The 27,316-nt window shown below is 42.4% G+C and overlaps 1 protein-coding gene and 1 pseudogene across 1 annotated transcript in view; one reads left to right on the top strand and one right to left on the bottom strand.

The window, feature by feature from the left end:
* The window catches only part of LOC134338281 (ephrin type-A receptor 7-like), a 795,126-nt gene that overhangs the window by 391,448 nt on the left and 376,362 nt on the right, over positions 1–27,316 (bottom strand). The window contains exon 4 of the mRNA XM_063034005.1: positions 95–250. Coding sequence (XP_062890075.1) covers positions 95–250 — 156 coding nt within the window. The remainder of the gene's footprint in view (positions 1–94; positions 251–27,316) is intronic.
* The window catches only part of LOC134338216 (sin3 histone deacetylase corepressor complex component SDS3-like), a 162,400-nt pseudogene continuing 146,254 nt past the window's right edge, over positions 11,171–27,316 (top strand).

Below are 27,316 nucleotides of genomic sequence, written 5' to 3'. Positions count from 1 at the left end.
GAAGATTGCCAGCATCTGCAGAATCTCTTGTACTCAAGGTTTATTTCTCAATACATCAATGCATGCAAGAGATAACAAAAGCAGGCAGACTTACTGGTGCAAGGGGCTGCTGCCAGGTCCGAGGTCAGCTTGTAGTAGTCTGCCTTACAGTAACACTGGACTGATCCTGCTTCTTCAGTGTAGCTATGCTCAGGACACCAGGAGCATTCAGTTTCTTGAACGGACGACTTATAGGACCCTGGTGGACATGCTGAAAACAAAGTTGACACATTGAAGGGGGCCTGTCAGATACCTCAGAGTTTAAAGCAAGTGCATACTTTTTAACTCCACTTACCCATGCACCATGCCCCAAAACCCTCCACGACATCCCCATCTCAGGTATGTGACAAAAGGAATCTTAAATCCTTCAAACCATTGAGAAATCTCAAGCAGCTAGGAGCGGCACCATGTCACAACCGTTCGGACTGCTGACTCCAAGCTCTATCAATGCTGAAAGTATGGAGGTTTTTTTTTTCACATTCAGTCCATGACTACATGTGTTTCCTCTGGGTGCTCTGGTTTCCTCCTGCACCCCGAAGGAGTGTGGGTCAGTTAACTGTCTGCTGGGAAATAATCCCTTATTGTCGGTACGTGACAGAAGTGTCAAAGGGGATTTGGTCAGAATATGAGAGTGAGAGTAAGAGAGTCACAAGGAAAACAAAGGGGGAAATGGAAGTGAAGAGATTGCTCTGCTGGGAGCTAGCATTGACTCATTGGGCTGAATAGCCTCTGTGCTTTTAGGTACAGATAGTAAAAGTGATTGTAATTCCTTCAAACATTGAGGAATCTCAAGGGTCTAGGAGTACACAATGACTTGACTGGGAGAACTAATATCAAACATGAGGAGGGGAAAAAATTCACTATGGACACTACTGCGAAACAGGTATTGGCTGATTAGTTTAATGCTTTGTAGAAATCACTGATGCTGAATATCATGCTGGCTTTATGGAAGGACCGTGTTCATTTTGCCCCATCGATGCCAAGGTTTGTTGCTTCAGCACCAGATGCCAGTGGATCTCAAGCAGTCCTTCCTGTAATGTCCCAAAATACAAATGGTCGACTCCCATTTTAATAAACAAATGCTGTTTCAACACTGCTTCCTCACAGCATGGAGTAAGGCAAAGAGCTGGCAAATCTTTTGTGCTTGCAGAACCAAATCCCCATGCAATAAAGAAGAACTGGAAATAAACGAAGGTCAAGGGAACGATGAGAAGAATACAACTAAAATAAGAAAGATTCATAAAGAAAATCTTAACAGCGTTACAACACAGGCTCTGTAAATTAAACAATAAAGAAAAATGTCAGAGCAAGATCAAACACTTTTGAATGTACTCTCAAAGAAAAAAATAATATCTGACTCAACTGTAATAATTCCTTGACAGCTGGTCCCCTTTTCTCCCCTCACCAACAATTAGACCCTTGCCTTTTATTGACTGAAAAGGCCACAAGAATTGCTGAAGCTTCACTCTGATAACTCAAGATGAGCTGGAAATATATTGTCTCCCTGAAATCGATCTGAACTAAAAAAAAGTATCATTTAGTGGGTAACGACCTATTCAGTTGTAACTGTGTCTGGATCCTTAGGCAGACGACTCCCAGCATGTCTATCTTCAAAGAAACATGGTCTGTATTTACTGATGAATATCTGGGGAAATGAGCTTGTTGAAAATGACAAGAGCACCGGTGTAGACAACAATTCAGTCGCAGCTTATGACAGTCCTGAATACAACAGAATGCAGCAAGTCAGGGGTGTGTGTGAAGTTTTCTTAGAAACCTGAGCAAGTGCGTTCTTCTTTATAAAGACTGGGTTAAAACAGTTCACTCAGTAAATGGCATACAGCATGGTGATTAGAGCGACCAAGAGCATATAATGATGTCTATAGAGGGTTCGGCTTAAATCTAGCTGTGCACCAATTATTTCTTGAAATCCCAGCAAAGGTTCATAGCAGATCTCACAAGCTGCTTTTTTGGTTACGCAACAGTTGCCAATCTCAGATTATATCCAGTGACCAAAACACAGATGGGCACACTAGGGTTATTTTGTGGACTCTGCTCATCACAGCAGTTGAGGGGTTTTGCGTAAGATGTGGTTGTACAATGACGGTGGGGCAGAATGGGTGAACATGATGCTATCTAATATTAGATAAATTTCGAAGCACGCAGACCACAAATTCCAAAGACTCAGAGTGACCAGCAATCTCTAGTGCAACCGCTTTTATGCCATAGATCAATACCATTAAGCAAGTGGTCTGCGGACTCCCAGTTGAAAACCCAGCCCCAATGCAAACAACTATACTGCTGTTTTTGCAAGATACAGTTTGTGACCTGTATTGTACCAATGCATCTACAGTCTTTCTAGTTTCCTGTCAACTTCCACAACCCTAAATTTGCTTTCAGAACCAAAATGCAATATTAGGTTATAAAAAAAAACACACTCTGAAATACACAGGCAATACGCAGCTCCCAGCGGCCACTCCGGTGGTGATGTCTGTTATTTGTCAAGTAGGGTACCGTGCACAATCCTGATTTGATCGAGACGGACGTGAGAGCACGGAGGAACATCTGGTGAAACTCTGAAATGCCTGCTTTGCTGCTGCTGCTACTGTGTGGTCCAGAATCTCCGGAGGGGAAGGCCTTGAGTCCTCAGCTTTGCTTGTTGCTCAGCGGCCGAGGCGGGATCGAAGCGCTCGGCAGAGGATTGGTGCTCGGAGAAGCTGTGTCGGAGGGGCTGGTCGGAGTCTCGAAGTTTTCGGACGGGCTCAGAGTCCGCTGCGGTCGGGTGCTTCCAATGGTGCTGCATTGGTAAGTTGGCGGCGCTTGGAGGTTCATGGCGGGGAGAGTTCCTCCCTTCTGCCATCTGCGTGAGATGATGAGTCTATCAGGACTTTGAGACTTTTTTTTACCGTGCTCATGGTCTGCTCTTTATCAAATTATGGTATTGCTTTGTACTGTTGTAACCATATATTATAACTATGTAGTTTTGTCAATATTTTGTCAGTTTTAGTCTTGGTTTGTCCTGTGTTTTCTTGTGATATCATTCCGGACAAACGTTGTAACATTTTTTAATGCATGCATTTCTAAACGATAATAAACGAGGACTGAGTGTCCTCATAATCTAAACATCTAAAATTATGATATATTTTCTCAGAATATTCCTTGTTGCTCTACTCCCAGTCTAGCCCATTTTCCTAAGCCTTCCTTTATTGTAGCACTGGACAATATGCTCTCAACTGCCTCAGCCTCAAGCTCTGAAATTCCCTCCATTAGCCTTTCCACCTCCTTCGTGCATCTATCAGCTGATGCTCACTGACAGCTGGATGAAGATAAGGTTGAAAGAAAGGAATGTTTTTAAACTTTCCGGACCAGCCTTCCTTGAAGGCATTTCCCGAGGACCTGCTTCTTCCAGATATTGCCGGGTACAAAATCCTGTACCAGTCCATGGGATGGGCTGAGGGAGTGGGTGAAGGATGGACAGAAGGTGGAATTAAGGATGAGAAGAGGAGTGGCATGAGAGATGGGGAGACAGGAAGGAGAAGGATTTTGAAGGAGACAGATGAAGAAAGATGAGAGATGAAGTGCAGGATGGCAGGAAAGGAGAGGAGAGACATGGCGGGTAGAGAGGAGGTGAGTTGAGTGAGGTGGTGGGGGATGGTGAGGAAGGAGGGGAGGAAGTGAAGAATAGAGAGTTGTGATGGAGGAAGAGAGAAGGGGGCAAGGGGAGGTGGAGGGAAAGGGAGCAGTAGTTTTGGATTCAGTCAGAAAAATAAAACATGTCAGTCCATGTCCCGATTCAGCTGCTGTATTGGTATCAACCATTGACAATACCTCTAATGGAGATTGGACAGATATTGAATTAATATGCAGAAACGATCTCAACCACTAGAAGCAAACTTGCTCCCCAAATAGACCGAAGGAGGCTGTCATATTGCAGCAGGGCAAGCTCAGATAGGCATCTTATTGGCATGGGTAAGTTGGGCTGAAGAGCCTTTGTTTCCACGTTGCATAATTCTATGAGCGAGCAACTTCCTGAGATTTTCATCGTCAGAGTGCAACCATCATCTCCTCATTTCAGTGAGGCAAGAGCCAAATGTATAGGAGCCAGAATAAGGTAGAGATGGCATTTTCCCTTCCCTAATGGACCTCTATGAGCCAACTGTACTTTTACAATAACTTTATGGTGTCTCTTACTGACACTGAGAACTATCTTATTTAAAATGGAAAAGTTGGTTCACTTCTGCACGTTAAGAGGTTTCAGGTTTTCCCTCCCTTAAAGGAAAGTTTGTCCTTCACGTCCCTGAGAGAGATCCTTTTAAATTCTGTTATTTAGAAGTTCAAAGTTCAAAGTAAATTTATTATTAAAGTATGTATATATCACCATACACTACCCTGAGGTTCATTTTTCCTGCAGCCATGCACAGTAGAACAAAGGAATCCAATAGAATCAATGAAAAGCTATGCACAAAGACAGCCAAACAGCTAATGTGCAGAAATAGACGATCTGTGCAAACACAAAATGATAATAACAATGAATCTGTAAATAAGTAATACTGAGATCATGAGTTGTAGAGTTTGTGCAATCAGTTCTGCGTTGACATGAGTAAAGTTCTCCACACTGGTTCAGGAGCCTGGTGGTTGAAGCGTAATAACAGTTCCTGATCCTGGTGGTGTGGGATCGAAAGCTTCTGTACCTTCTTCCCAATGACAGCTGCAAGAAGAGAGCATGGCCAGGATGGTGGAGGGCCACGATGATCGACAGTTCCGAGAAATATATCAATGAAATCACTTCAGCCACTCTTTTCATCTCATCTTACAACACTGGCGGAGGCCATTCGACCCATCGATCCACACCTGTTCTCAGAGCATTCCTCGCAATCCCACTGCCCTTCTTATTCTCCTGCAACTAGTCCCATTCAACTTCCTATCAATACTCTGCTGATTCTTCCCCCCTCCCCCCCATCTACATGAGGGACAAATTTCAGAAGCGAATTAGCCCACCAACAGGTCTTTGTTGAGCTCATTGAGGAAATGGGAGCGCAGGGGGGGAACCCAGGTGATCACAGGAAGAACATGCAAAACTTCTTATAGTCAGCACCCAGTTCAATCCCAGGGCCATTTGCTGCTGACAGGTTGATCAACAGCCCAAAGCATCACTGAAAATGTAAACAAAAAGTGACTGTTCGGAATGTGCAATGTTCTTCATGAGCAGAAAAACATCGATATTCATCATTACGTTGGAGAAATTGCAAAGTTCACAGATGAATAGTTAGTGGCTGCTGTCAAGAACTCCCTGTTCTTCTGAAGGCTGCAATGTTTCCTGATGTGATTATGCATCTTAAAACGATTATTGTTGCTGAAAAAAAACTTACATTGTTGTGCATTGTTGAATCAGATTTAACAGAAACACAAAAGATACTACAGATGCTGGAAATCCCAAGCAACAAACACAGCATGCTGGAGGAACTCAGCAGGTCAGGCAGCACCTTTAGAACGGAATAAACAGTTGGCTTTATTTCTGGCCAAGACCCTCCATCAAGACTGGAAAGGAATGGGGAAGAAGCCCAAGAAAGAAGGGGTGGGAGAGGAAGGAATATAAGCTGGCACATGCTAGGTGAGGGGAATGGAAAGTGGGTGGGCGAGGGGGTTGATGGTGAAGCTGGTTGGTAATAAGTAGAAGAGGTAAAGAGCTAACTAAGAAGTAATCTGGTAGAAGAGGAGAAGTCACCATGGGAGAAGGGGATGGAGGAGAGACACCAGAGGGCAGTGATAGGCAGGTGAGAAGAGAAGAAAAGGGCAACAGTTGTTGTGCGCGCAGTCTCTCCCATCTCAGCCACTGAAGCTTGTAACTCCTCCAGAGTTGTCATAGGTCTCTTGGTGGCCTCCCTCACTAGTCCTCTTCTTGCACAGTCACTCAGATTTTGAGGATGACCTGCTCTAGGCAGATTTACAGCTGTGCCATATTCTTCCATTTCTTGATGATTGTCTCAACTGTACTCCAAGGGATCGTCAGTGATTTGGAACTTTTCTTGTATCCATCTCCTGACTTGTGCTTTTCAATAACCTTGCTGGGAGTCTTCTTTTGTCTTTATGCTACAGTTTTTGCCAGATACTGACTCACCAGCAGTTGGATCTTCCAGATAAAGCCGTACTTTTACTACTATCAATTGAAACACCTTAACTACACACAGGTTTGTATATAGTTGGGACACCTTAGCTAATTATATGATTTCTAAAACCAATTGGCTGCACCAGTGATGATCTGGTGTGTCAAATGAAAGGGGGTGAATACTTAAGCAATCAGTTATTTTGTGTTTTATATTTGTAATTAATTTAGATCACTTTGTAGAGATTTGTTTTCACTCTGACAAAAAAGAGTCCTTTCCTATTGATCAGTGTAAAAAAAACAAATTAAATTTGACTGTGATTCAATGCTGTAAAACAATAAAACATGAAAACTTCCGGGGGACGGGGGTGAATTCTTTTATAGGCACTGTAAAACTACTAATTCCCATGGTTATCTTGACTTTATCTCTTCCCAACCTATCTGCTGTAAAAATCTCATTTCCTTTACTCAGTTCCTTCCCCTCTGCCGCATCTGTTCTCAGAAGACGTCCTCCCTTTCCAGAACATCAGAGATATCCTCCTTCAAATGACTAGGTTTCACTATTTCACTATTAATGGTGTCTTCACCTGTATCTCCTCCATTTCATGTACATCTGCACTCACTCCATCTTCACGTCATGTTAACAATCAGAGAGTTCCTCTTGGCCCATGAGCCTTCATATCCAACAACTTCTGCCATCTCCAATAGGATCCTACAACTAAACATATCCATATCTCCGTCCCCTCCCTTCAGTTTCTGCAGGGATCTCTCCCTCTATGATTCCTTTGTGCATTTGTCCTCCCCACTAGTCTCCCACCCAGCACTCATCCCTGCAAATGGTTCAAGTGCAACACCTGACTCTTCACCTCCATTCAGGGCCCCAAACAGTCCCTCCAGGTGAGGCAACACTTCATCTGTGAATCTGCTGGGGTTATGTATTGTCTGCAGTGCTCTTAATGCAGCCTCCTATACATCAGTGAGACCCATTGAAAACTGGGGTACCACTTCGTTGGGCATCTCCACCCCATCTGCCAAAAGTGAAACTTTCCAGTGGTCAAACATTTTAATTCTGATTCCCACTCCCGTTCCCACATGATGCTCCAAGGTCTCCTCTTATGCCAAGATGAGGCCACCCTTAGGGTGGAGGAGCAACACCATATATTCCATTTGGGTAACCTCCAAGCTGATGGCATGAATATAGATTTCTCCTTCTGATATATAAAAAAATCTCTCCTCCTCTTCCCCACTGTGGTCTCTTACCTTATCTCACCTGCCTCATACCTCTTCCTGGGTCCCCTGCTTGTTCCTTTTCTCCTATGGTCCTCTCTCCTCTCCTATCAGATTCCTTCTTCTCCGCCCTTTATCTTTACAACCCACTTGGCTTTAGCTATTACCTTGTAGCTATCCTCCTTCCCCTCCCTCACCTTTTTATTCTGACTTCTTCCCCCCTTCATTCCAGTCCTGAAGAAAGGTCTCAGCCCGAAACGTCGACTACTTACTCTTATCCATAGATGCTGCTTGACCTGGTCAGTTTCTCCAGCATTCTGTGGGTGTTGCTCATAATTTTAAGGTGACTGGAGGAAAGCATGAGGTTCTTCACACAGAGAGTGGTGGGTGGGTGGAATAACCTGCAGGGGCAGTGGTAGAGGCAGATATATTCGGGTCATTTAAAAAGCTCTCAGATAGGCAGAGAGCTGATAGAAAAATAAAGGGCTATGGTTGGAGGGAAGGGTCAGATTGAAGGGTTAGTAAGGTAAAAGGTCGGCAGAACATCATTGGCAGTAGGCTCTGTAAAGTGTTGTAGAGGTCTATATTTCATGTACACCTTTGCAGTTCTCTTTTCCAGTTTCCTAAACTCATCTTATCAGGCTCCATCTCTTTTCCAGCTTTTCCCCATTCTAGAGATTCTATTGCAAACAAAACAAGTGCAAATACGTTTTAAAAAGGTCGTGAATAAATATGACAAGAAAAGTAAGGGTAATTATTTTTATAATTCAAGTGTTTCTCTATGAAATTCTGTAAAACAATCTGTAGTTGGATGATGTGCTTGAATGTAGATCAGGGCGAGCCAGGACATAAGACTAGATGAAGAGTAGAGGACGCTTTTATGAAAACACCAGGTATTGTTCTCTGGAACAAAAGGCCAACTTCAGTGCTGAAATCGTTTTGCAATAAGTCCAGAACATCTCTTCTGGAACTTTTCAGATGACATTCTATTTATCTTAGTTTTCAAAACCATCTACAGCCAGATTTGAAGTAAAGGGGACATTTGGTGATGACATGTGGATTTTTGATGCTTTGAAATGTACTTTTATAATCAGTAAATGTGTTTTATATAGCAATCTATCAAAGTTGCCTTCAATAACTCTGCAGTAAAACGTTGGCTTTTCCCTGACTTTTTCTCAGAAATCGGCAATCCACATTGACTGCCATTTAGTTTGGTTAATGCTTAAAGCATGAAAGGATTTTCAAAATACTTACCTTGACTGACAAAGGGAAGAACGTTAATATGTTGAATAAATATTATTCTTGTCACATTTACATAATTCTCATTTATATAATGAAACACAAAGAAATAAAGTAAAGCCTTCTGGGACATAGGAATGAGCAGTTCTCTACAACAAAGTGACAATGGAATGTTAGACTGTATGTCAGCTTGTCAAAACTAGAATTTTAATCTGTGCATTAAGTTCTGCTCCCATGAAAATCCAGGAGGCTCCAATTGTATATCCTTTTAAGAAGTGCTATACATATTTTATAAGGTGACAGTATTTTAAAGCTAATTAGAGTGGCTATGTGATACAATAGTGCTAAGTGATATAACAATACACCTCACACTTATGCCTCACATTACTACAATATAGAAAATAGTGCCACTGAAGTTTAGAACACAGAGGGAGACTGCTCAGCCCAGCTTGCTCAAATCTGCCAAAAAGACTTTTAATAATAACCTTACACTTCAAAGTTCAAAGCAAATTTATTGTCAAAGTACGCATATGTCACTTTACACAACCCTGAGATTTATTTTCCTGCGGGTATTCACAGTAAATACAAGTAACACATTAGAATCAATAAAAGAATGCCCCCAATAGGCCAGACAATGACCAATGTGCAAAAGACAACTAACTCTGCAAATACAAAACAAGAAAAGAATAATAATTAATATATAAGCAATAAACATCAAGAAAGTGAGCTGTAGAGTCAGATAAAGTGCGTTCCTAAGTTGGAGGAACAGTTTGGTGAGGTTTAGTGAAGTTCTCCACTCTGATTCAAGAGCCTGGTGGCTGTGGGGTAATAATTGTTTCTGAACTGGTGGTGTGAGCCCTGTACCTTCTTCCTGACGACGGCAGTGAGAATAGAGTATGGCCTGGGTGGTGGGGGTCACTGATGATGGATGCTGCTTTCCTGCAACAGCGCTCTATGTAGATGTGCTCAATGGAGTGAAGGGCTTCGCCCATGATGAATGGGGCTATATCCACTACACTTTGTTTAAGGGCATTGGATGTGTCCATTCCAGGCTGTGATGCAACCAGTCAGTATATTCTCCACCGCTCATCTATAGAAGTTTGTCAAAGTTTTAGATGACATGCTGAACCTTCACAAGAGTCTAAGAAAATAGAAGAGCTGCCGTGGTTTCTTCATAGTGGCACTTGCGTGCTGGACGCGGGACAGATCCTCAAATGATAACTCCGGGAAATTTAAATTTGCTGACCATCTCCAGCTCTGGTCCTCAATGGAGGCTCATGGATCTTCAGTGTCCTCCTCTTGAAGTCAATAATCATCTCCTTGATCTTGCTAACATTAACTAAGGGGTTGTTATTGTGGCACCTCTCAGCCAGACTTTCAATCACCCTCCTATGTGCTGATTTGTCACCACCCTTGAGCTGTGCTCAGTCTCACAGTCATAAGTATAAAGTGGCAAGAGCAGAGGGCTATGCACACAACCTTTTGATGCAACTGTGCTGAAGGAGATGTTGTTGCCAATCTGAACGGAGGTCTGTATGTCAGGGGTCCCCAACCTTTATTGCACTGCGGACCAGTTTAATATTGACAATATTCTTGCGGACCGGCCGATGGAGGGAGGGGGGTGGTGTTCAAGTAGGGTTGCCAACTTTCTCACTCCCAAATAAGGGACAAAAGTAGCAGTCAAATACGGGACACTTGTGTTTACCCCAGGAAAGACTACCATGACCATGAAGCCTTGCGCGGGCACCCGTGTGCGCATGCGTGTACGTGCTGATTTTATTTCTACAAATCGGTTTTGGCTTAATCTTCCAGATTCTGTTATGTGAAACTACACTGTACATACATTATTTCTACTTTATATAGGTTGTGTATTTATCATATCATTCCCGCTTTTACTATATGTTAGTATTATTTTAGATTTTATGTGTTATTTGGTATGATTTGGTAGGTTATTTCAAGTTCAACAGTGCGTGGCAGGGAATGAGGAAAGGTGCAGCTGACTCATATCGTTTCATATCGCCAAATCATATCGATCCTTCCGGCCCAGTAGCACATGCTTTGCGGCCTAGTACCAGTCCACGGCCCGGTGGCTGGGGACCGCTGCTGTAAGTGAGGGAATTGAGGATCTAGTTGCACAAGGAGGCACTGAGGCCTACATCTTGAAGCTTATTGATTAGTTTTGAGGGGATGATAGTATTGAATGCTAAACTGCAGTCACTGAGGAGCATCCTGATGTATGCATCTTTGCTGTCCAGATGTTCCAGGGGTGAGTGAAGAGCCAGTGAGATGGCATCTGCCGTGGATCTGCTGTTCCTGTATTGTTGCCTTTACATAATTTCAAACAGTGGACAGAGTTAAAGATAGCTCATCAGCAGAGCAGTTGAATTGTTACTAATCCCACTCTATTTTCCTTTACAGAGTGGCTGGTGTCCTGTCGGGACCTTTGATCTACGGAGGCTTTCAAACTGCAGCTCTGCATGACAGCGAACTCCTGTTCTTGAAGCTCACTGTTTGGCCGCATTTCGGTGTGTCCAAGTTCGACTTGAAGTCGGGGGCCTTCGGGGTATGGCCTTGCACGGCCCTGTGGACGTGATTTCTTACCGGTGTCACGAACTGAAATGTAGCAGGAGCCGGAATATCAAAGACAGCGGGCGTGGCTGTCAGAGTGCTCTGCAGTCAGTGATTGATCCCTCTCGCTCTCTCTCTCCATCAAAGGTGAGTGAGAGATTGCTGCTGATAATTGAGTCGGGGAACTCAATATAAAAAGCAATGCTTCACAGACTGAGTGCAACATTGAAATAGTGATAGTCTGTCTACCCTCTCGCTGTGGAAGGAACGATAACTGTCTCTCCCTTGTTAGTGAGAGTGAGAGCCTGCGGGATGGCAAAATGTTGGAGTCAACAGTTAGCTTTTGATGTACTGCAGACAAAGGTCTCTCTTTGGGGGCTTTGCAGTTGCTCACATGGTGGGTGGGGGGAATGCTAGTACTTTATGCTAGAATAAGTGGGGGGAGGGGGAGGTGGGGATGATGTTGCTTGCATGTGGGAGGGGGTAGGGAGTTTGGGGGTTCTTACATATTTTTCTGTCATTCATTCTTTGAGATTTTTCCTTCTGTTTTGAGGATGTCTGCAGAGAGTGAATTTCAGGTAGTATATTGCATAGATTCTCTGATATTAAATGGAACCATTGAACAATTGAACAGTATGTTCAGAACTCTCTGTTTTTCGGGTGGGGAGAAAAATCAACACCTGTCTAATCTTTCAACTCAGTCCTTAAATCTAAGCACTAGGATTTTTGATCACCCAACAAAGTGAAATCCGCCCTTTTTATCTTTCCCAACTGGGACAATCAGAACTATTAGATTCGAATTACATTTTCTGTCAGCTGATCCTGTACCGAAGGTCACCAGCTAGGTCTCATCAATCTTTACTCCAACACAAGCATCCCTGAAAATCTCCCTTGAAAACCTCCCTCTTGCCATCAAGTCCTACTGTTAATCTGATTACCCGAATAACATTATTCATTTACTTTTCATGATCAGGGCCAGCATTTGTTACTTATCCCTAGTTGTCTCTGGGGCAATCAATAACAAAGTACTTAAAGAACTCATCAGGACGAGTAGCATCTGAGGACTGGCATGGACAGTCAATGCTTTGAGTTGAGGTTCTTTATCAATGGGTGGAATGCCAATATCAGGGTAAAATAATGGACCTACTTCTCCTGTGTATTATACTGCTGATGCGGTGATTAGCTTGACGATGCATCCTGTCTCATACAGAGATGACACAGGGGTTAAATGATTAGACTGTTAATTCACAGAAGCACAAAATTCACAGAGAGGCCAGACTGCGCAGGCATGTGACGCCGGGGAGTGAAGCACGGAAGATTTAAAAGGACAGAAATCCTGATTCAGCTTTAGTTCGGAGAAGGAAGTCTAAGAATCGGAGCGGGAGTGCGGAGGAAGTTAGGGAGTCAGATAGACGATTCTGTGGACACAGTCCAGAGACCAGGATGGTAGTTTGCCTCCCTGGTGCCAGGGTCCGGGATGTTTCTGATCACATCCAAGAGATCCTGAAGTGGGAGGGAGAGAAGCCAGAGGTCGTGGTACACATAGGTACCAATGACATAGGTAGGAAAAGGGGAGAGGTCCTGAAAGGAGAATATAGGGAGTTGAGAAAAAGGACCGCAAAGGTAGTAATCTCGGGATTACTGCCTGTCCCAAGTGACAGTGAGAGTAGGAATGCAGTGAGGTGGAGGATAAATGCGTGGCTGAGGGATTGGAGCGGGGGCAGGGATTCAAGTTTTTGGATCATTGGGACCTCTTTTGGCGCAGGCGTGACCTGTACAGAAAGGACGGGTTACACTTGAATCCTAGGGGGACCAATATCCTGGCGGGGAGATTTGCAAGGGCTAACTAGAATGGTTGGGGGTGGGAATCAAATTAAAGAGACTAGGAGAGAGGAGGTTAGTTCACAAGTAGAGAAAGCTAGTAGACAGTGTTTGAGGGAGGATAGGCAGGGGACAGAGATCGGGAGCACTCAGACCAAAGATGTAGGGGACAAGGAACAAAAAGATAACAAAGTTGTTTGCTCCATTAAGGATAAACAGAGAGTAGGGGATGGAGAGTTTCTTAAATGCATCTATTTTAATGCTAGGAGCATTGTAAGAAAGGTGGATGAGCTTAGAGCCTGGATTGATACCTGGAAATATGATGTTGTAGCTATTAGTGAAACGTGGTTGCAAGAGGGGTGTGATTGGCAACTAAATATTCCTGGATTTCGCTGCTTCAGGTGTGATAGAATAGGAGGGGCAAGAGGGGGGAGGTGTTGCATTGCTTGTCAGAGAAAATATAACAGTGGTGTTCTGGCAGGATAGATTAGTGGACTCGTCTAGGGAGGTTATTTGGGTGGAATTGAGGAATAGGAAAGGTGTTGTGACACTTATAGGGGTGCATTATAGACCACGTAATGGGGACCGAGAACTGGAAGAGCAAATTTGTAAGGAGATAGCAGATATTTGTAGTAAGCACAAGGTTGTGATTGTGGGAGATTTTAATTTTCCACACATAGACTGGGAAGCGTATTCTGTAAAAGGGCTGGATGGTTTGGAGTTTGTCAAATGTGTGCAAGATAGTTTTTTGCGGCAATACATAGAGGTACCAACTAGAGAAGGGGCAGTGTTGGATCTCCTGTTAGGGAATGAGATAGGGCAGGTGACGGAGGTAAGTGTTGGGAAGCACTTCGGGTCCAGTGATCACAATACCATTAGTTTCAATATAATTATGGAGAAGGATAGGACTGGCCCAGGGTTGAGGGTTTTGATTGGAGAAAGGCTAACTTTGAGGAGATGCGAAAGGATTTAGAAGGAGTGGATTTGGACAATTTGTTTTATGAGAAGGACATAATAGAGAAATGGAGGTCATTTAAAGGTGAAATTTTTAGGGTACAGGATCTTTATGTTCCTTTTAAGATGAAAGGAAAGGTTAAAAGTTTGAGAGAGTCATAGTTTTCAAGGGATATTGGAAACCTGGTTTGGAAAAATAGAGGGATCTTCAATAAATATAGGCAGCTGGAAGTTAATGAGGTGCTCGAAGAATATAAAGAATGTAAAAAGAATCTTAAGAAAGAAATTAGAAAAGCTAGAAGATATGAGGCTGCTTTGGCAAGTAAGGTGAAAATAAATCCAAAGAGTTTCTACAGTTATGTTAATAGCAAAAGGATAGTGTGGGATAAAATTGGTCCCTTAGAGAATCAGAATGGACGGCTATGTGCGGAGCCAAAAGAGATGGGGGAGATTTTGAACAATTTCTTTTCTTCGGTATTCACTAAGGAGAAGGATATTGAATTGTGTAAGGTAAAGGAAACAAGAAGGGTAGTTATGGAAAGTATGACGATTAAAGAAGAGGAAGTACTGGCACTTTTAAGGAATATAAAAGTGGATAAGTCTCCGGGTCTGGACAAGATATTCCCTAGGACCTTAAGGGAAGTTAGTGTGGAAATAGTAGGGGCTCTGACAGAAATATTTCAAATGTCATTGGAAACGGGGATGGTGCCAGAGGATTGGCATATTGCTCATGTGGTTCCATTGTTTAACAAGGGTTCTAAGAGTAAACCTAGCAATTATCGGCCTGTGAGCTTGACGTCAGTGGTGGGTAAATTGATGGAAGGTATTCTTAGAGATGGTATATATAATTATCTGGATAGACAGAGTCTGATTAGGAACAGTCAACATGGATTTGTGCGTGGAAGGTCATGTTTGACAAATCCTATTGAATTTTTTGATGAGGTTACTAAGAAAGTTGACGAGGGTAAAGTGGTGGATGCTGTCTATGTGGACTTCAGTAAGGCCTTTGACAAGGTTCCACATGGAAGGTTAGTTAAGAAGGTTCAATCATTAGGCATTAATATCGAAGTAGTGAAATGGATTCAGCAGTGGCTAGATGGGAGATGCCAGAGAGTAGTGGTGGATAACTGTGTGTCAGATTGGAGGACGGTGTGTAGTGGTGTGCCTCAGGGATCTGTACTGGGTCCAACGTTGTTTGTCAGTTTGTCATATATATTAATGATCTGGATGATGGGGTGGTAAATTGGATTAGTAAGTCTGCAGATGATACTAAGATAGGTGGCATTGTGGATAATGAAGTAGGTTTTCAAGGCTTGCAGAGAGATTTAGGCCAGTTAGAAGAGTGGGCTGAAAGATGGCAGATGGAGTTTAATGCTGAAAAGTGTGAGGTGCTACATTTTGGTAGGACTAATCAAAATAGGACATACATGGTAAATGGTAGGGCATTGAAGAATGCTGTAGAGCAGTGGGATCTAGGAATAATGGTGAATAGTTCCCTGAAGGTGAATCTCATGTGGATAGGGTGGTGAAGAAAGCTTTTGGTATGCTGGCCTTTATTAATCAGAGCATTGAGTATAGGAGTTGGGATGTAATGTTGAAATTGTATAAGGCATTGGTAAGGCCAAATTTGGAGTATTGTGTAAATGTTCTGGTCGCCGAATTGTAGGAAAGATGTCAATAAAATTAAGAGAGTACAGAGGAGGTTTACTAAAATGTTGCCTGGGTTTCATCACCTGAGTTACAGAGAAAGGTTGAACAAGTTAGGTCTTTATTCTTTGGAGCATAGAAGGTTGAGGGGGGACTTAATAGAGGTGTTTAAAATTATGAGGAGGATTGATAGATTTGACGTGGATAGGCTTTTTCCATTGAGAATGGGGGAGATTCAAACAAGAGGACATGAGTTGAGAGTTAAAGGGCAAAAGTTTAGGGGTAGCATGAGGGGGAACTTCTTTACTCAGAGAGTGGTAGCTGTGTGGAACGAGCTTCCAGTAGAAATGGTTGAGGCAGGTTCGATGTTGTTGTTTAAAGTCAAATACTTTAGATATATGGACAGGAAAGGAATGGAGGGTTATGGGCTGAATGCAGGTCGGTGGGACTAGGTGAGAGTAAGAGTTCGGCACCGACTAGAAGGGCCAAGATGGCCTGTTTCCGTGCTGTAATTGTTATATGGTTGAAATAAAATCAGGATTAGCAGTGGACACCAGCCTCTTAAGTGTGCTGCAGAACTCAATATGATGAAAGCCAATCTTCCCTTGACCTTGATGCCTCTTTTGTGTCAGTTCCATATATCCTGCAATCCTCTAAATTTTTTTAACACTCAAACACCTCCAAAGATGCAGCTTCCACAAAGGGATATGTCTCTCTTCTTCACATCCCACAAGTGTTCACACTGAGGAACGCAAGAGACTACAGAACTTGTAGATTCAGCCAGCTCCATCATAGGCACAAAATGGTCAGTCTGGATACAGCAGGTCAAAGGGCCGGTTTCTGTTCTGTGCAGCTAAAGTTCTAAATTTCATTAACTGCCTCCTCAAAAGATCCAATTAAGTTAACCAGATAGCATATTCTATTCAGAACCGCAGTCTGCACCCACTACTATTTAATTCCATAAGTAAAATGAATAAGCACTTAGAAATGCCAGATTAATCAAGGAAAACTATCATTAATTTGTTATAGGGATATTATTTTTACCAAATTACATGCACCTTTTTTTAAGGTTGTAGGTGTTCTTTGAAAACCACAAGTAGCTCAACCTTAAATGATAATCATTCCAAAAAAGCAAGTTGTAACACAGTGAAGAGAAGTCACCACTGGTTTAAAATGGTCTAACAAGCTGCAAATGTGATGCAGACTGGTTGATCTTCTACCTTACAGTTCCAACAACCTCTCACTCAATGTCAGCAAGACCAAGGAACTGATTGTAGACTTGAGGAGAGGGGAACCAGAGGTCCATGAGCCAGTAATCATCAGAGGATCAGAAGTGGGCAGGGTCAGTAAAATTAGATTGTTGGGTGTTGCTATCTCCAAGGACCTGTCCTGGGCCCATCATGTAAATGTAATTGCAAAGAAAGCACAACCGCTGGTCTACTTCCTCAGGAGTGTGAGGAGATTCAGCATGTCATCAAAAACCTTGGCAAATTTCTATAGATGTGAAGCGGAAAGTGTATTTGGCTGGCTGCATTATGGCCTGGTTTGGGAACACCAAAGCCTTTGACCAGAAGATCCCACAAAAGGCAGTGGACTCGGCCTAGTAGGTCCTCCCATATACTGAGCACACCAACATGAAAAGCTGCTGTAGGAAAGCAGCATCCATCATCAAAACCTTTCACCAAGCAGTCCATGCTCTTTTCTCACTGCTGCCATCAGAGCCTCAGGACTCACACCGCCAGGCTCAAGAACAGTTTCTACCCCTCAACAATCAGGCTCCTGAACAAACAAGAATAACTATACTCACCTACTAACATGTTTCCACAGCCAATAATCTCACTTTAAGGACTCTTTATCTTATTATTTCATGCTATCTTTATGGATTGTTATTTATTTATATTTGCATTTGCACTGTTTGTTGTCTTCTATGCTCCACTTGTTCTTTCACTGATCTTGTTTGTAGTTACTATTCTATAGATTTGCTGAGTATGCTCGCAGGGAAAAAAAGAATCTCAGGGTTGTATGTGGTGACATATATGTACTCTGATAATAAACTTTACTTTGAACTTTGAACTTTGACCGAGATCATGGCTTGCATGTGATCATGTAGCAGATGTGAAATGGTCAGGTCCCTATTCTGACAAATGCAAAAGTTGACAAGGATGTTCTACAGGCCTGAGATTTTCTATATTCCTGTTTTCCCTGGATTTGGGGTAAGCTCCATAAATGGCAGGGAAATAGGAGGAAATCAGAGACCAGTTGGTTTAAGATACATCAGGAAGGTGTTAGATGTTATTATCAAAGACAATAAAGCTGGGTATTTAGGAACATCCAAGGTAAATAGAAAGACCACACAATTTGAAAATATGTTTGACCAATTTATTGTAGGTTCTTTGAAGTAACCTGCTGTGGATAAAGAGGGACCCCTCCCAAGCCCCCAGTGGATTCGCTATACTTTCAAAGATACATTTAACGTCAGAGAAATGTATATAATATACATCCTGAAATGCTTTTTCGTCACAAACATCCACAAAAACAGAGGAATGTCCTAAAGAATGAATGATATTTAAATGTTAGAATCCCAAAGCCCCCCCCAACTCTTCGCTCCCACGCATAAGCAGCAGCAAAGCAACGACGCCCCCTCACCAGAAAAAAAGCAACGGCGCCCCCCACTGAACACTCCAGCATGCAACAAAGCATCAATAAAGACACAGACTTGTAGTAGTCCAAAGACTACTCGTTCACCTGGTAATTTGACATACCACAGGCTTTCTCTATCCCAAATAAGGGAAAAAGAGGTGTTCATGTTTCAATGCAAGAGGGGAGACATAACAAAGCAACTCGCTATGTGTTAAAAGTCTGCTGCGTTGCTTTTTCCGAGCTCTGTGCCCAAAGAACTTGAATCTCTGGGCATACAGCCAGCGTCTTCCAGCTCCAATGACGCATCAGGCGGCAGCACCAGCCTTGAATCCACCCACCTCCAGAGCCACAAAATCCAGCACCCTGAAGGCGTGCTAGTCTTCTAGGCCACATCCTTGCCATGTCGAAAAGCGGCCAATCGTGTGAGCCTGAGAGCGGATCCCATTTCTGCTAAGAAGTGAAGTCAAGTGTGTAACTCCAGGTCAGGGTCTTCAAATTTACTTTGAAATGGGACCACTTCACATACCTTCTGAAACTTGTAGGTTGTGCCAAAACATGAAAGCTTATGATGTAGGAGATTACATACTGGCACAGATAAAAGACTTGCTGGCATAAAGGAGCAAAAGATGCATAAATTGGTCAGGGCAATAGGTAACAAGTAGTATGCTCTACAGATTAGTGGTGAGACCTTAAGTTCTTATAATTTTTAAAAATCAGTCGGATGAAAGCATCAAAAGAATGGTTAATTTTTGCTCTGCTCATCACAGTTACTTTCTTACATTGAGGTCATGCTATGCTGGCGCCAGAATGTGTGGTGATACTTGCGAGCTGCCCCCGGCTTTGGTTGTGCTGGCTGTTAACACGATCCATCCATTTTACTGTATGTTTTGATATGCGTGTGATAAGTACCTCCAAGTCTGAATTTGTACCTGCGCTGGATTAGTTCCTTTCAAAAGATATACATTGGTCGAGTAGGCAAAGATCTGCCAGATGGTGCATAATGAAGAAAAAATGTAAAATTATACATTTTGGCAGGAATAATATTTTTTAAAAAAAACAATATTCTCTAAATGGTGAAAGATTTGAATGCTCTAGAATGCAGACACATCTGGATAACCTAGCACATGGTTCCCAAAAGACCAGCAAGCAAACATTACAATTAATCTGGAAAAGTAAATGAATGTTTTAGGGAATCAAATTAAAAAGTAGGAAGATTATGCGATAACTAAATATTGGAACGGTGAACTGTATTGCAGCTTATTTAAAGTGAGAATGTTAATGCACTAGACACAATTCAGAGAAGGTTTATTAGATTTTCATCTCAGATGGATCAGTTGCCTCATGAGGAATGTTTGGCAGCTGCAATTTAGAAGAACAGCAGGAAACTTGAATGAAAACATGTAAAACCCTGTAAGAATCTGGTTAGGTTGGATGTAGAGAGGATGCTTCCTCTTGTGGAAGAATCTAGGACCAATGGTCGCTGCTTAAAAATATCTAACCAATCACATAAAAGAGAGGTGAAGCCACAAAATTTTAGTCTGCCTGTCACGGCATTTGGAACTCCCTGCCTCGAAGGGCAGTGAAGACAAAATCTTTGAATACTTTTTGGGGAAAATTTGATTATTGACAAGCAAGAAGGAGAAAGGCTACTGCAGGAAGGTGGGAATGTGGAGTTGAGACAGCAATCACATCAGCCATAAATGGTGTAGAAAGGTCAAGGGTCTGCATGGCTGTTCAGAATCAAGAGTAGAAACAAGCATATGCCAGGAAAGTTGTTTTATGGCAGTAGTACAGTGCAAGATAAAAGAAAATTATTATAAATTATTATATAAATAGTGCAAAAGAGGAATTTCAAGGTGTTGTTCATGGATTGTTCAGAAATCTGCTAGTAGAAGGAAAGAAACTGTTTCTAAAATGTTGAGTGTGCATCTTCAGGCTTCTGTACCTTCTCCTTGATGGTAGTAAAGAGATGAGGGCACGTTGTGTACAGTGAGGGTCCTTAATGATATCTAGCTCCTTCTTGTGGTACCACCTTTTGAAGATGACCTCGATGGTGTGGAGGATTGTGCCTATAAAGGAGTTTTGCAGAGTCTACCAAATTCTCCAGTCTCTCTTGATCCGGTGCCAGGTGGTGAAGCAACTAGTCAGAATGAGTTCCACCATACATCTGTCAAGGTTTTCTCGAATCCTTGGTGACATACCAAATCTCCTCAAGTCCTAATGAAATATAGCTGTTGGCGTGCCTTTTCCCTAATGGCATCAATGTGTTAGGCCTTGGATAGATCTTCTAAAATGTTGATGCCCCGGAATTTGAAACTGTTCATTCTTTCCACCACTGACCCTTGAAAGGGCTTTGCTGTGTTTTTTTTTTCCCTGACTTCTCCTTCCTGAAGCTCACAATCAATTCCTTGGTCATGCTGAAATTGAGGGCAAGGTTGTTGTTGTGACAGCTTTCAACCTTCCAATTTACTTCACTCTTGTTGAGCACGTGGCCAAGTGGTTAAGGCGTTTGTCAAGTGGTTAAGGCATTCGTCTAGTGATCTGAAGGTCGCTAGTTCGAGCCTCAGCTGTGGCAGCGTGTTTGTGTCCTTGAGCAAGGCACTTAACCACACATTGCTCTTGTGTCTGTGCGAGGAGTGGCTTCCCACACAGACTTCCAATCTGCGCCTTGTAAGGCATGAAAATGCCCGACACAGGCCTCTCTTGGTCTGAGTCGAAGTTACCTCCCCTCCCTTCCCTCCCTTGCCAAGCACTCTGGGCATGTTACATTGGCACTGGAACATGTGGTGACACTTCTGAGCTGCCCTGGCACACCCATTCCACTCTACATTTTGATATACATGTGATTAATAAACTCGAATCTTAAATCCTGTACACCTCCTCGTCACCATCTGAGATTCTACATACAGTGGTGTCATCAGCAAATTTATAGATGGCTTTTGAGCTGAGCCCAGTCATAATGACATGATTATAACTCCTGATTTCTATTCTTGCATGTTTGTATTGTTGTTGACTGTTGTTGATAGGTTGGTAGTAGCAGTCAAGTATAGTGGCAGGTCCTGCTTCCTGATTTTCTCTTGGAGATATCAAGCGGTGAAGATCATATCCATTGGTCCTTTTGATGGACTGAACAGCCACTGTGATTCAAGAGCACATTTCCAGCCACCTGGGAGTTGATAGTTAACATCAGGGAGACCCTTTTCTAGACACTACAAACTTTAAGGTGTTAAAGCAACAATAGGGATAATGTTAAGGTTGTTTATGCCCCATAAAGATAGAGATCTCCTTCTATAAGATTCACAGAACAATGATGTTCCAGCGTAACTCACCGCTGTGTCTGCTTTATCAATACCTTGTCCTCTTGATTTGTTGCAAGCATTCAAAGCAGTTAGTGTTTGGCCTTGCAGGCAAGAACTCTCCATTCAGACTGCAAAGAGAGAAATCACAATGCAAGCAACCAACTTCAACCTAAAGACAAATAATGCTGCTTAATAAATTGATACTGCAAAGATGGGAGGAGGTAGGGGAGAGCATTGAGCTGGTAAGGGGAATGATTGTTGGTTAGAGGGATCTGGGCAAATCTAGCAAAGAGCAAAGGTTAGGAGAAGGGTTCATTAAGTAACGGGGCCACAGAGACTCTTTTGGGCCACAGCGAGTTGCTTCAGGCAGGAGTTCAATTAGAGAAATGTCTTTAAGGGCTAATTATACATGAGTAACTCGGCTGGTGGTGTAGTGGCATCAGCGCAGGGCTGCAGGGCGGGAGGTCCCGAGTTCGAAGCCAGCCGGCTCCCCTGCACGCCTTTCATCCGTGCTGGGTTAAGAGCTGGTGATCTCTTTGAAAAACTCACCCGGCAGAAAGCAATGGAAAACCACTGCTGTATCTTGCCTGATACGCGATTCCCAGTTATGCCAGAGTGGCGTGGGAGGAAGTCGTTCGCTAACTGGAAAAATTCCGGATGCGACGTACCTTTCCTTCAATACATGAGTGCTATCGATGCAATCCGAGTAGATACCTATGCCCACATGAGGTATGGCAAAAGACGATCTGTCTTTCTCTCTTTGAATATGGAATTTGGGAAAAGCAGCAAATGGTGAGGCATAGCACACATGCCTTCAACGATGCGGAGTTTAGAAAATCACCAGTAACTCTGCCCTCCTTGGGCAAAGCAGACCAGGCACATCTGAGATCAAAGCATATCACAGATCTGAGTGAGGCCAAGGAATGCATATTGAGGGTTCCTCATTTAATCAGCTTGGTTTCAGGGTTACTAAAAGCTGCTGGCCCAGTGAGGTCAATTGTCACAACGGAGATGAATTTTGCTTTTTGCACTAAGATGTACCTTGTTTGGAGGAGTTTTACTCCAGAGAAAAGTTATGAGGGTTATTGAACCTCCACCCCCATCTACTACCTCAATCACTGCACTGCAAAGACATTAAAAAACTTTTTATAAAGCTGTCTAAATTGTAAATACGACAGGTATTTATTCCATATCTGTTCTTTAACCTTTAAGTTTATTTTTATATAATTGTTGGATGCTCTTTTTTGTTGTATGTCATGCCAACACACCAGAGCAAATTCCTAATATATGTATATAGCAAATCAAGTTGTTTCTTGATCCTTGATAATCCTGCCAAAAAGGCAGAAGTTGAATTTCCTGAAGGGAACCAAGATGTCAAGAAATGGATGCGGCAATAGTCTGCTCAGTTCAGCTGAATTTTCATCTGCACACCACTGTTTATTTTTCCAAAGTAATTTTTGGGGGCTGCAATATGCAGCATGGAAGCTCCAAAGAAATACTGACTTATAAAGATAAAACCAACTGAGAATGATTTGAGTCCAGGATTAAGAGAGACAAGAGCAGCTAGTCACCACACATGTTTAAAGCAAAGAACAAGGATTACCACTGCTCTCAAGACAAAGATTCAAATAGTTACCACACATTCACCATTATGGCACAGAACAAGGTTTGCACAGCTATCAAGGCAGAAGTTCAAATAGTCTTCACATTCTCACTATTAAAGCAAAGAACAAGGATAACACTACTCTCAAGGCAGAAGTTCAAGACCTCATGATAATTATCCCATGTTAAAGGTTGCTTGGTGCAGCACCAGAGTATGCATCATATGCACAGGGCCTCTACAGAGCAGGAAACTTCATTAAATTCATCACTTTTTGACTGGTTCCCATTGAAACAACAAAAAGACAAATCAGGAAGTGATGTGCCCAGGTTACAAGACTAGTAATCCTGTTAATCCTTTGAAACCACTAACTGGCTCCCAGAACGGAAGTGAGTTACAACGTGCGGTGGGAAACCTTTAAATCCATTCTGTAGCTGATCTGCCCTTCAGCCCCACCTTATCAAGGGTGAACCAAACAGCGTAAAGATGATCCCCTCAGAAGTTGATGCTTTCGCCTTCATTTCGTGTTGTGCCCTGTCCACCTGGAGGGAATTGCGAGCTATCGACCTCTGTTTTTCTGTAGTTTCCTGCAACGCAGACCCACACTGTGCAATTCAAAAGAAAATTGAACTGTAAATGGCAATTGTAGACACTCCAAAGGTGGTCCAGTTTATTTTTCCTATTCCAGGTGAGAGCGGCTGGCAGAAGCGCTGTATATTGTACGGAAGCGATTAGTGGGTAATGAGTCGTCCTCTCTAAATACATGAGGCAAAAAAAAAGAACAAATGTACAGACTTCCACTTAGCTAGTTCTTCCATAACCATGGGGCAGCGCAGTCATTGAACTATTTTGGATGTGCTGCTTCCATGAAGAAAAACGAAGAAACTTTCATCTCTTCTTTGTCACTGAACAAAATCTTTCCTTCTAGTTTACGGGTAAAAAGTTAAATTTACAATCTTTTTTCCATTCTCCTTGACTCATTGACACCTAATGTTGTCAAACACCCTAATCATCTTCTACAAGCCTGGATATGCTGTAAATAGCTTCTCATTCAATGGCTTAACCGTTCCTCACTTTTCCACGACTCCAAGAAGCACACGATGCTTCACAAATCAACTAACTGATTCCAATGGCATGGAAACCACGACGATTGGAGCTGATGGATTTGTTGCAGCCTTCATCCGCCTTCACAGCCGTTGAGTTCGAAGTAACTTCATCCGCCTGTTCCACCGTCCTTTTCCACTATACGGATGAAGGCTACTTGACCTGGAACTTTAACTCTGTTTCTCCCTCCAAAGATGCTGCCTGACCTGCTGAGAGTTTCCAGTATTTGCGTGGTTTTATTTTAATTTCAGACTTCCAATCTATGCAGATTTTATTTGAATTTTCACTCTGGTGTACATGTGAACATATATGTACTTTGATCATAAATTTACTTCGAAATTTCAATTTGAAATGTAAAAAGTAGATTCCAAGTTTCTATTAATATAGAACCATCCTTGAATATTCTTCATGGGGTGTGCCAAATGTTGCAGATGCTAAAAATCCAAAAACAGAATCAGAAATGATTGACTAAATTCACAGGACTGGCATCATCTCACACAACTTCTTTGACACGCAGATAAAGCATGCTGTCACAGGTTCTTAGGCATACTTTCCCAAATCTTCAATTGAGATGCTTAATGAATACTTAACCAAGCAAGATGAAACAAGGGTTGTTAGTATAAAATGGACAGTACTCAATTAATAAATGGTTTTAATCTCTGGTGGGTGATTTCCATGTAAATTCAGGGAAGGATGTGGAAACCATAGAAAGGGTGCAAGGGAGATTTACAAGGATGTTGCCTGGTTTGGGGAGCATGTCTTATGAGAATAGGTTGACTGAAGTCGGCCTTTTCTCCTTGGAGTGACGGAGGATGAGAGGTGACCTGATAGAGCTGTATAAGATGATGAGAGGCATCGATCGTGTGGATAGTCAGAGGCTTTTTCGCAGGGCTGAAATGGCTAGCACAAGAGGGCATAGTTTTAAGGTGCTTGGAAGTAGGTATGGAGGAGATGTCAGGGGTAAATCTTTTACACAGAGAGTGGTGAGTGTGTGGAATGGGCTGCCGGCAACGGTGGTGGAGGCGGATACGATAGGGTCTTTTAAGAGACCTCCTGATAGGTACATGGAGCTCAGAAAAATAGAGAGCTATGGGTAACCCAAGGTAATTTCTAAGGTAAAGATATGTTCGACACAGATTTGTGGGCCAAAGGGCCTGTACTGTGCTGTAGGTTTTCTATGTCTCTATGAAAATCTAAAATAAAAATCAGGCGTGGTGTAAAATAGGCAGTTCCAATCAAACATGTTGTGCTATTGCCGAAGAACAACTCCTCTCCACTTATCCCCTTCATTCTTCTAAAAAGAATATTTCCAGTTTAGTGTTGGACTGTTTGTAATAATACAAAAATAATGTATCCACTATATATTGACCCCTCTCCCCATCTGAAATGCGGTACAGCTTGGGTTATGAAGAAGGTTATTTTCTAACTATTCAACCTAGGATGGAGGATCTGAGTGCAAGGATGCATGAAGAGTTAGTGTGTTTCTCTGTCTCCCTTTTACCTCCTGCTGTTCACAGTAGGAAACAGCCTTTAATGGAATGTGCGGGACAAGGGATTTCCTCACATATTAGATGTGAGATATTTATCGATTTCTGAGACAGTTTAGCAAGTAATCTGTATTTGATCTTTTTGAGGAATCAGATGTGCCTAATTCCCTTTACCCATCTTTCATTTCTGTGTCTTAACAAAAGGCATGAAATGAACTCTGATTTTCTTTCTCCATTTCCATAGCCACTAGAATTGCTCTGTCTCCATTTTATCTTCTACCTCTGCCAGAAAGGCTGCATTCTCTTTTGTATAATATTTCCTTAGGTTCTGCAACTCAGCAGGTCAGGCAGCTTCTGTGGAGAGGAGAACAGATTTTTCATTGAAATCTGAAATATTTACTCCATTTCCTCCACAAATACTGCCCAACTTGATAAGCATTTCCAGCAATCTTGGTTTTTATTTCAGATTCTAAAATCACCTTTTGTTTTGGCATTCCATTTTCTATAATAAACAGAAGTCATTGCTGATAATTTATTTTATTTCAAAATGTCAGTAGTTTGGAGGTCACTGTGGAATTGCTGGGTGAAAAAGAGGCAGGAATTGCATCGACCCTCATTATGATAGAATGCATTAGTTTGCCAATATACTGCCCGAGCTGATGTACACACATTACATCATTCTCGAGTCTGAAATTTCCACAGGTTCAAAGTCACAGCAATGAGGAAATAATGGCCTCATAAAGCAAGACTGCAAAACTGGATTCAAGTACTTTACAGTATTACATCAAAAAATGTTCAATCACTCAGAGAGAAAAAGAAACTGCAAATGCTAGGGACCTTGGAAAAAAATGATTGCTTTTCTATTCCGGGTGACAGCTACTGACAGAAAGGGCAGCATGGTAGCATAGTGCTTAACACAATGCTTTACTGTACCGGCAACCCGAGTTCAATTCCCGAAACTGCCTGTGAGGGGTTTGTACCTTCTTCCCGCGTGGGTTTCCTCCGGGTGCTCTGGTTTCCTCCAACAGTCCAAAGACATACCGGCTGGTAGGTTAATTGGTCATTGTGAATTGTTCCGTGATTGGGCTAGGATTAAATTGGGGGATTTTTGGGTAGGGCTGGAAGAGCCTGTTCCGCACCTTATCTTAGTAAAAATAAATAAAAATAGAAGTGCTGAATATTGCAAGAAAGCAATTATGGAGTAATGCTTATTCCTCTGGTAAAAGATCAGTAACCTAAAGTGCTAATTCCTTTTCCTCTCTCCACAGAAGAGGCCAAACATGCTGAGTGTGCTCAGCATTCTAAGTCACTTAGAGTCATTGAAATAGTGCAGTTATGTAATACATCACAAAGGACCTTCTGCAACTTCAGCCTTTCCATATTCCTAATATTTTTACATACAACTTTCGCCAGACTTCACACTTTCCCAGGTCATGCTGGAGATAATGAGATTGGAAATTCCCGAAACCAACAAGCAATGAGTGAATGGTGTACCAGTGAAAAAAACTGTGTGTTATAACACGTCAAACATAACCTGCCCCAAGTTGTAATTAAAATGGTAAACACTCGACAAAAGCACATTGAGCTGACA

The sequence above is a fragment of the Mobula hypostoma genome, chromosome 26 (genome assembly GCF_963921235.1).
Source record: "Mobula hypostoma chromosome 26, sMobHyp1.1, whole genome shotgun sequence".
Lineage (NCBI taxonomy): Eukaryota > Metazoa > Chordata > Chondrichthyes > Myliobatiformes > Myliobatidae > Mobula > Mobula hypostoma.
This window is presented reverse-complemented; position numbering and strand designations above follow the sequence as displayed.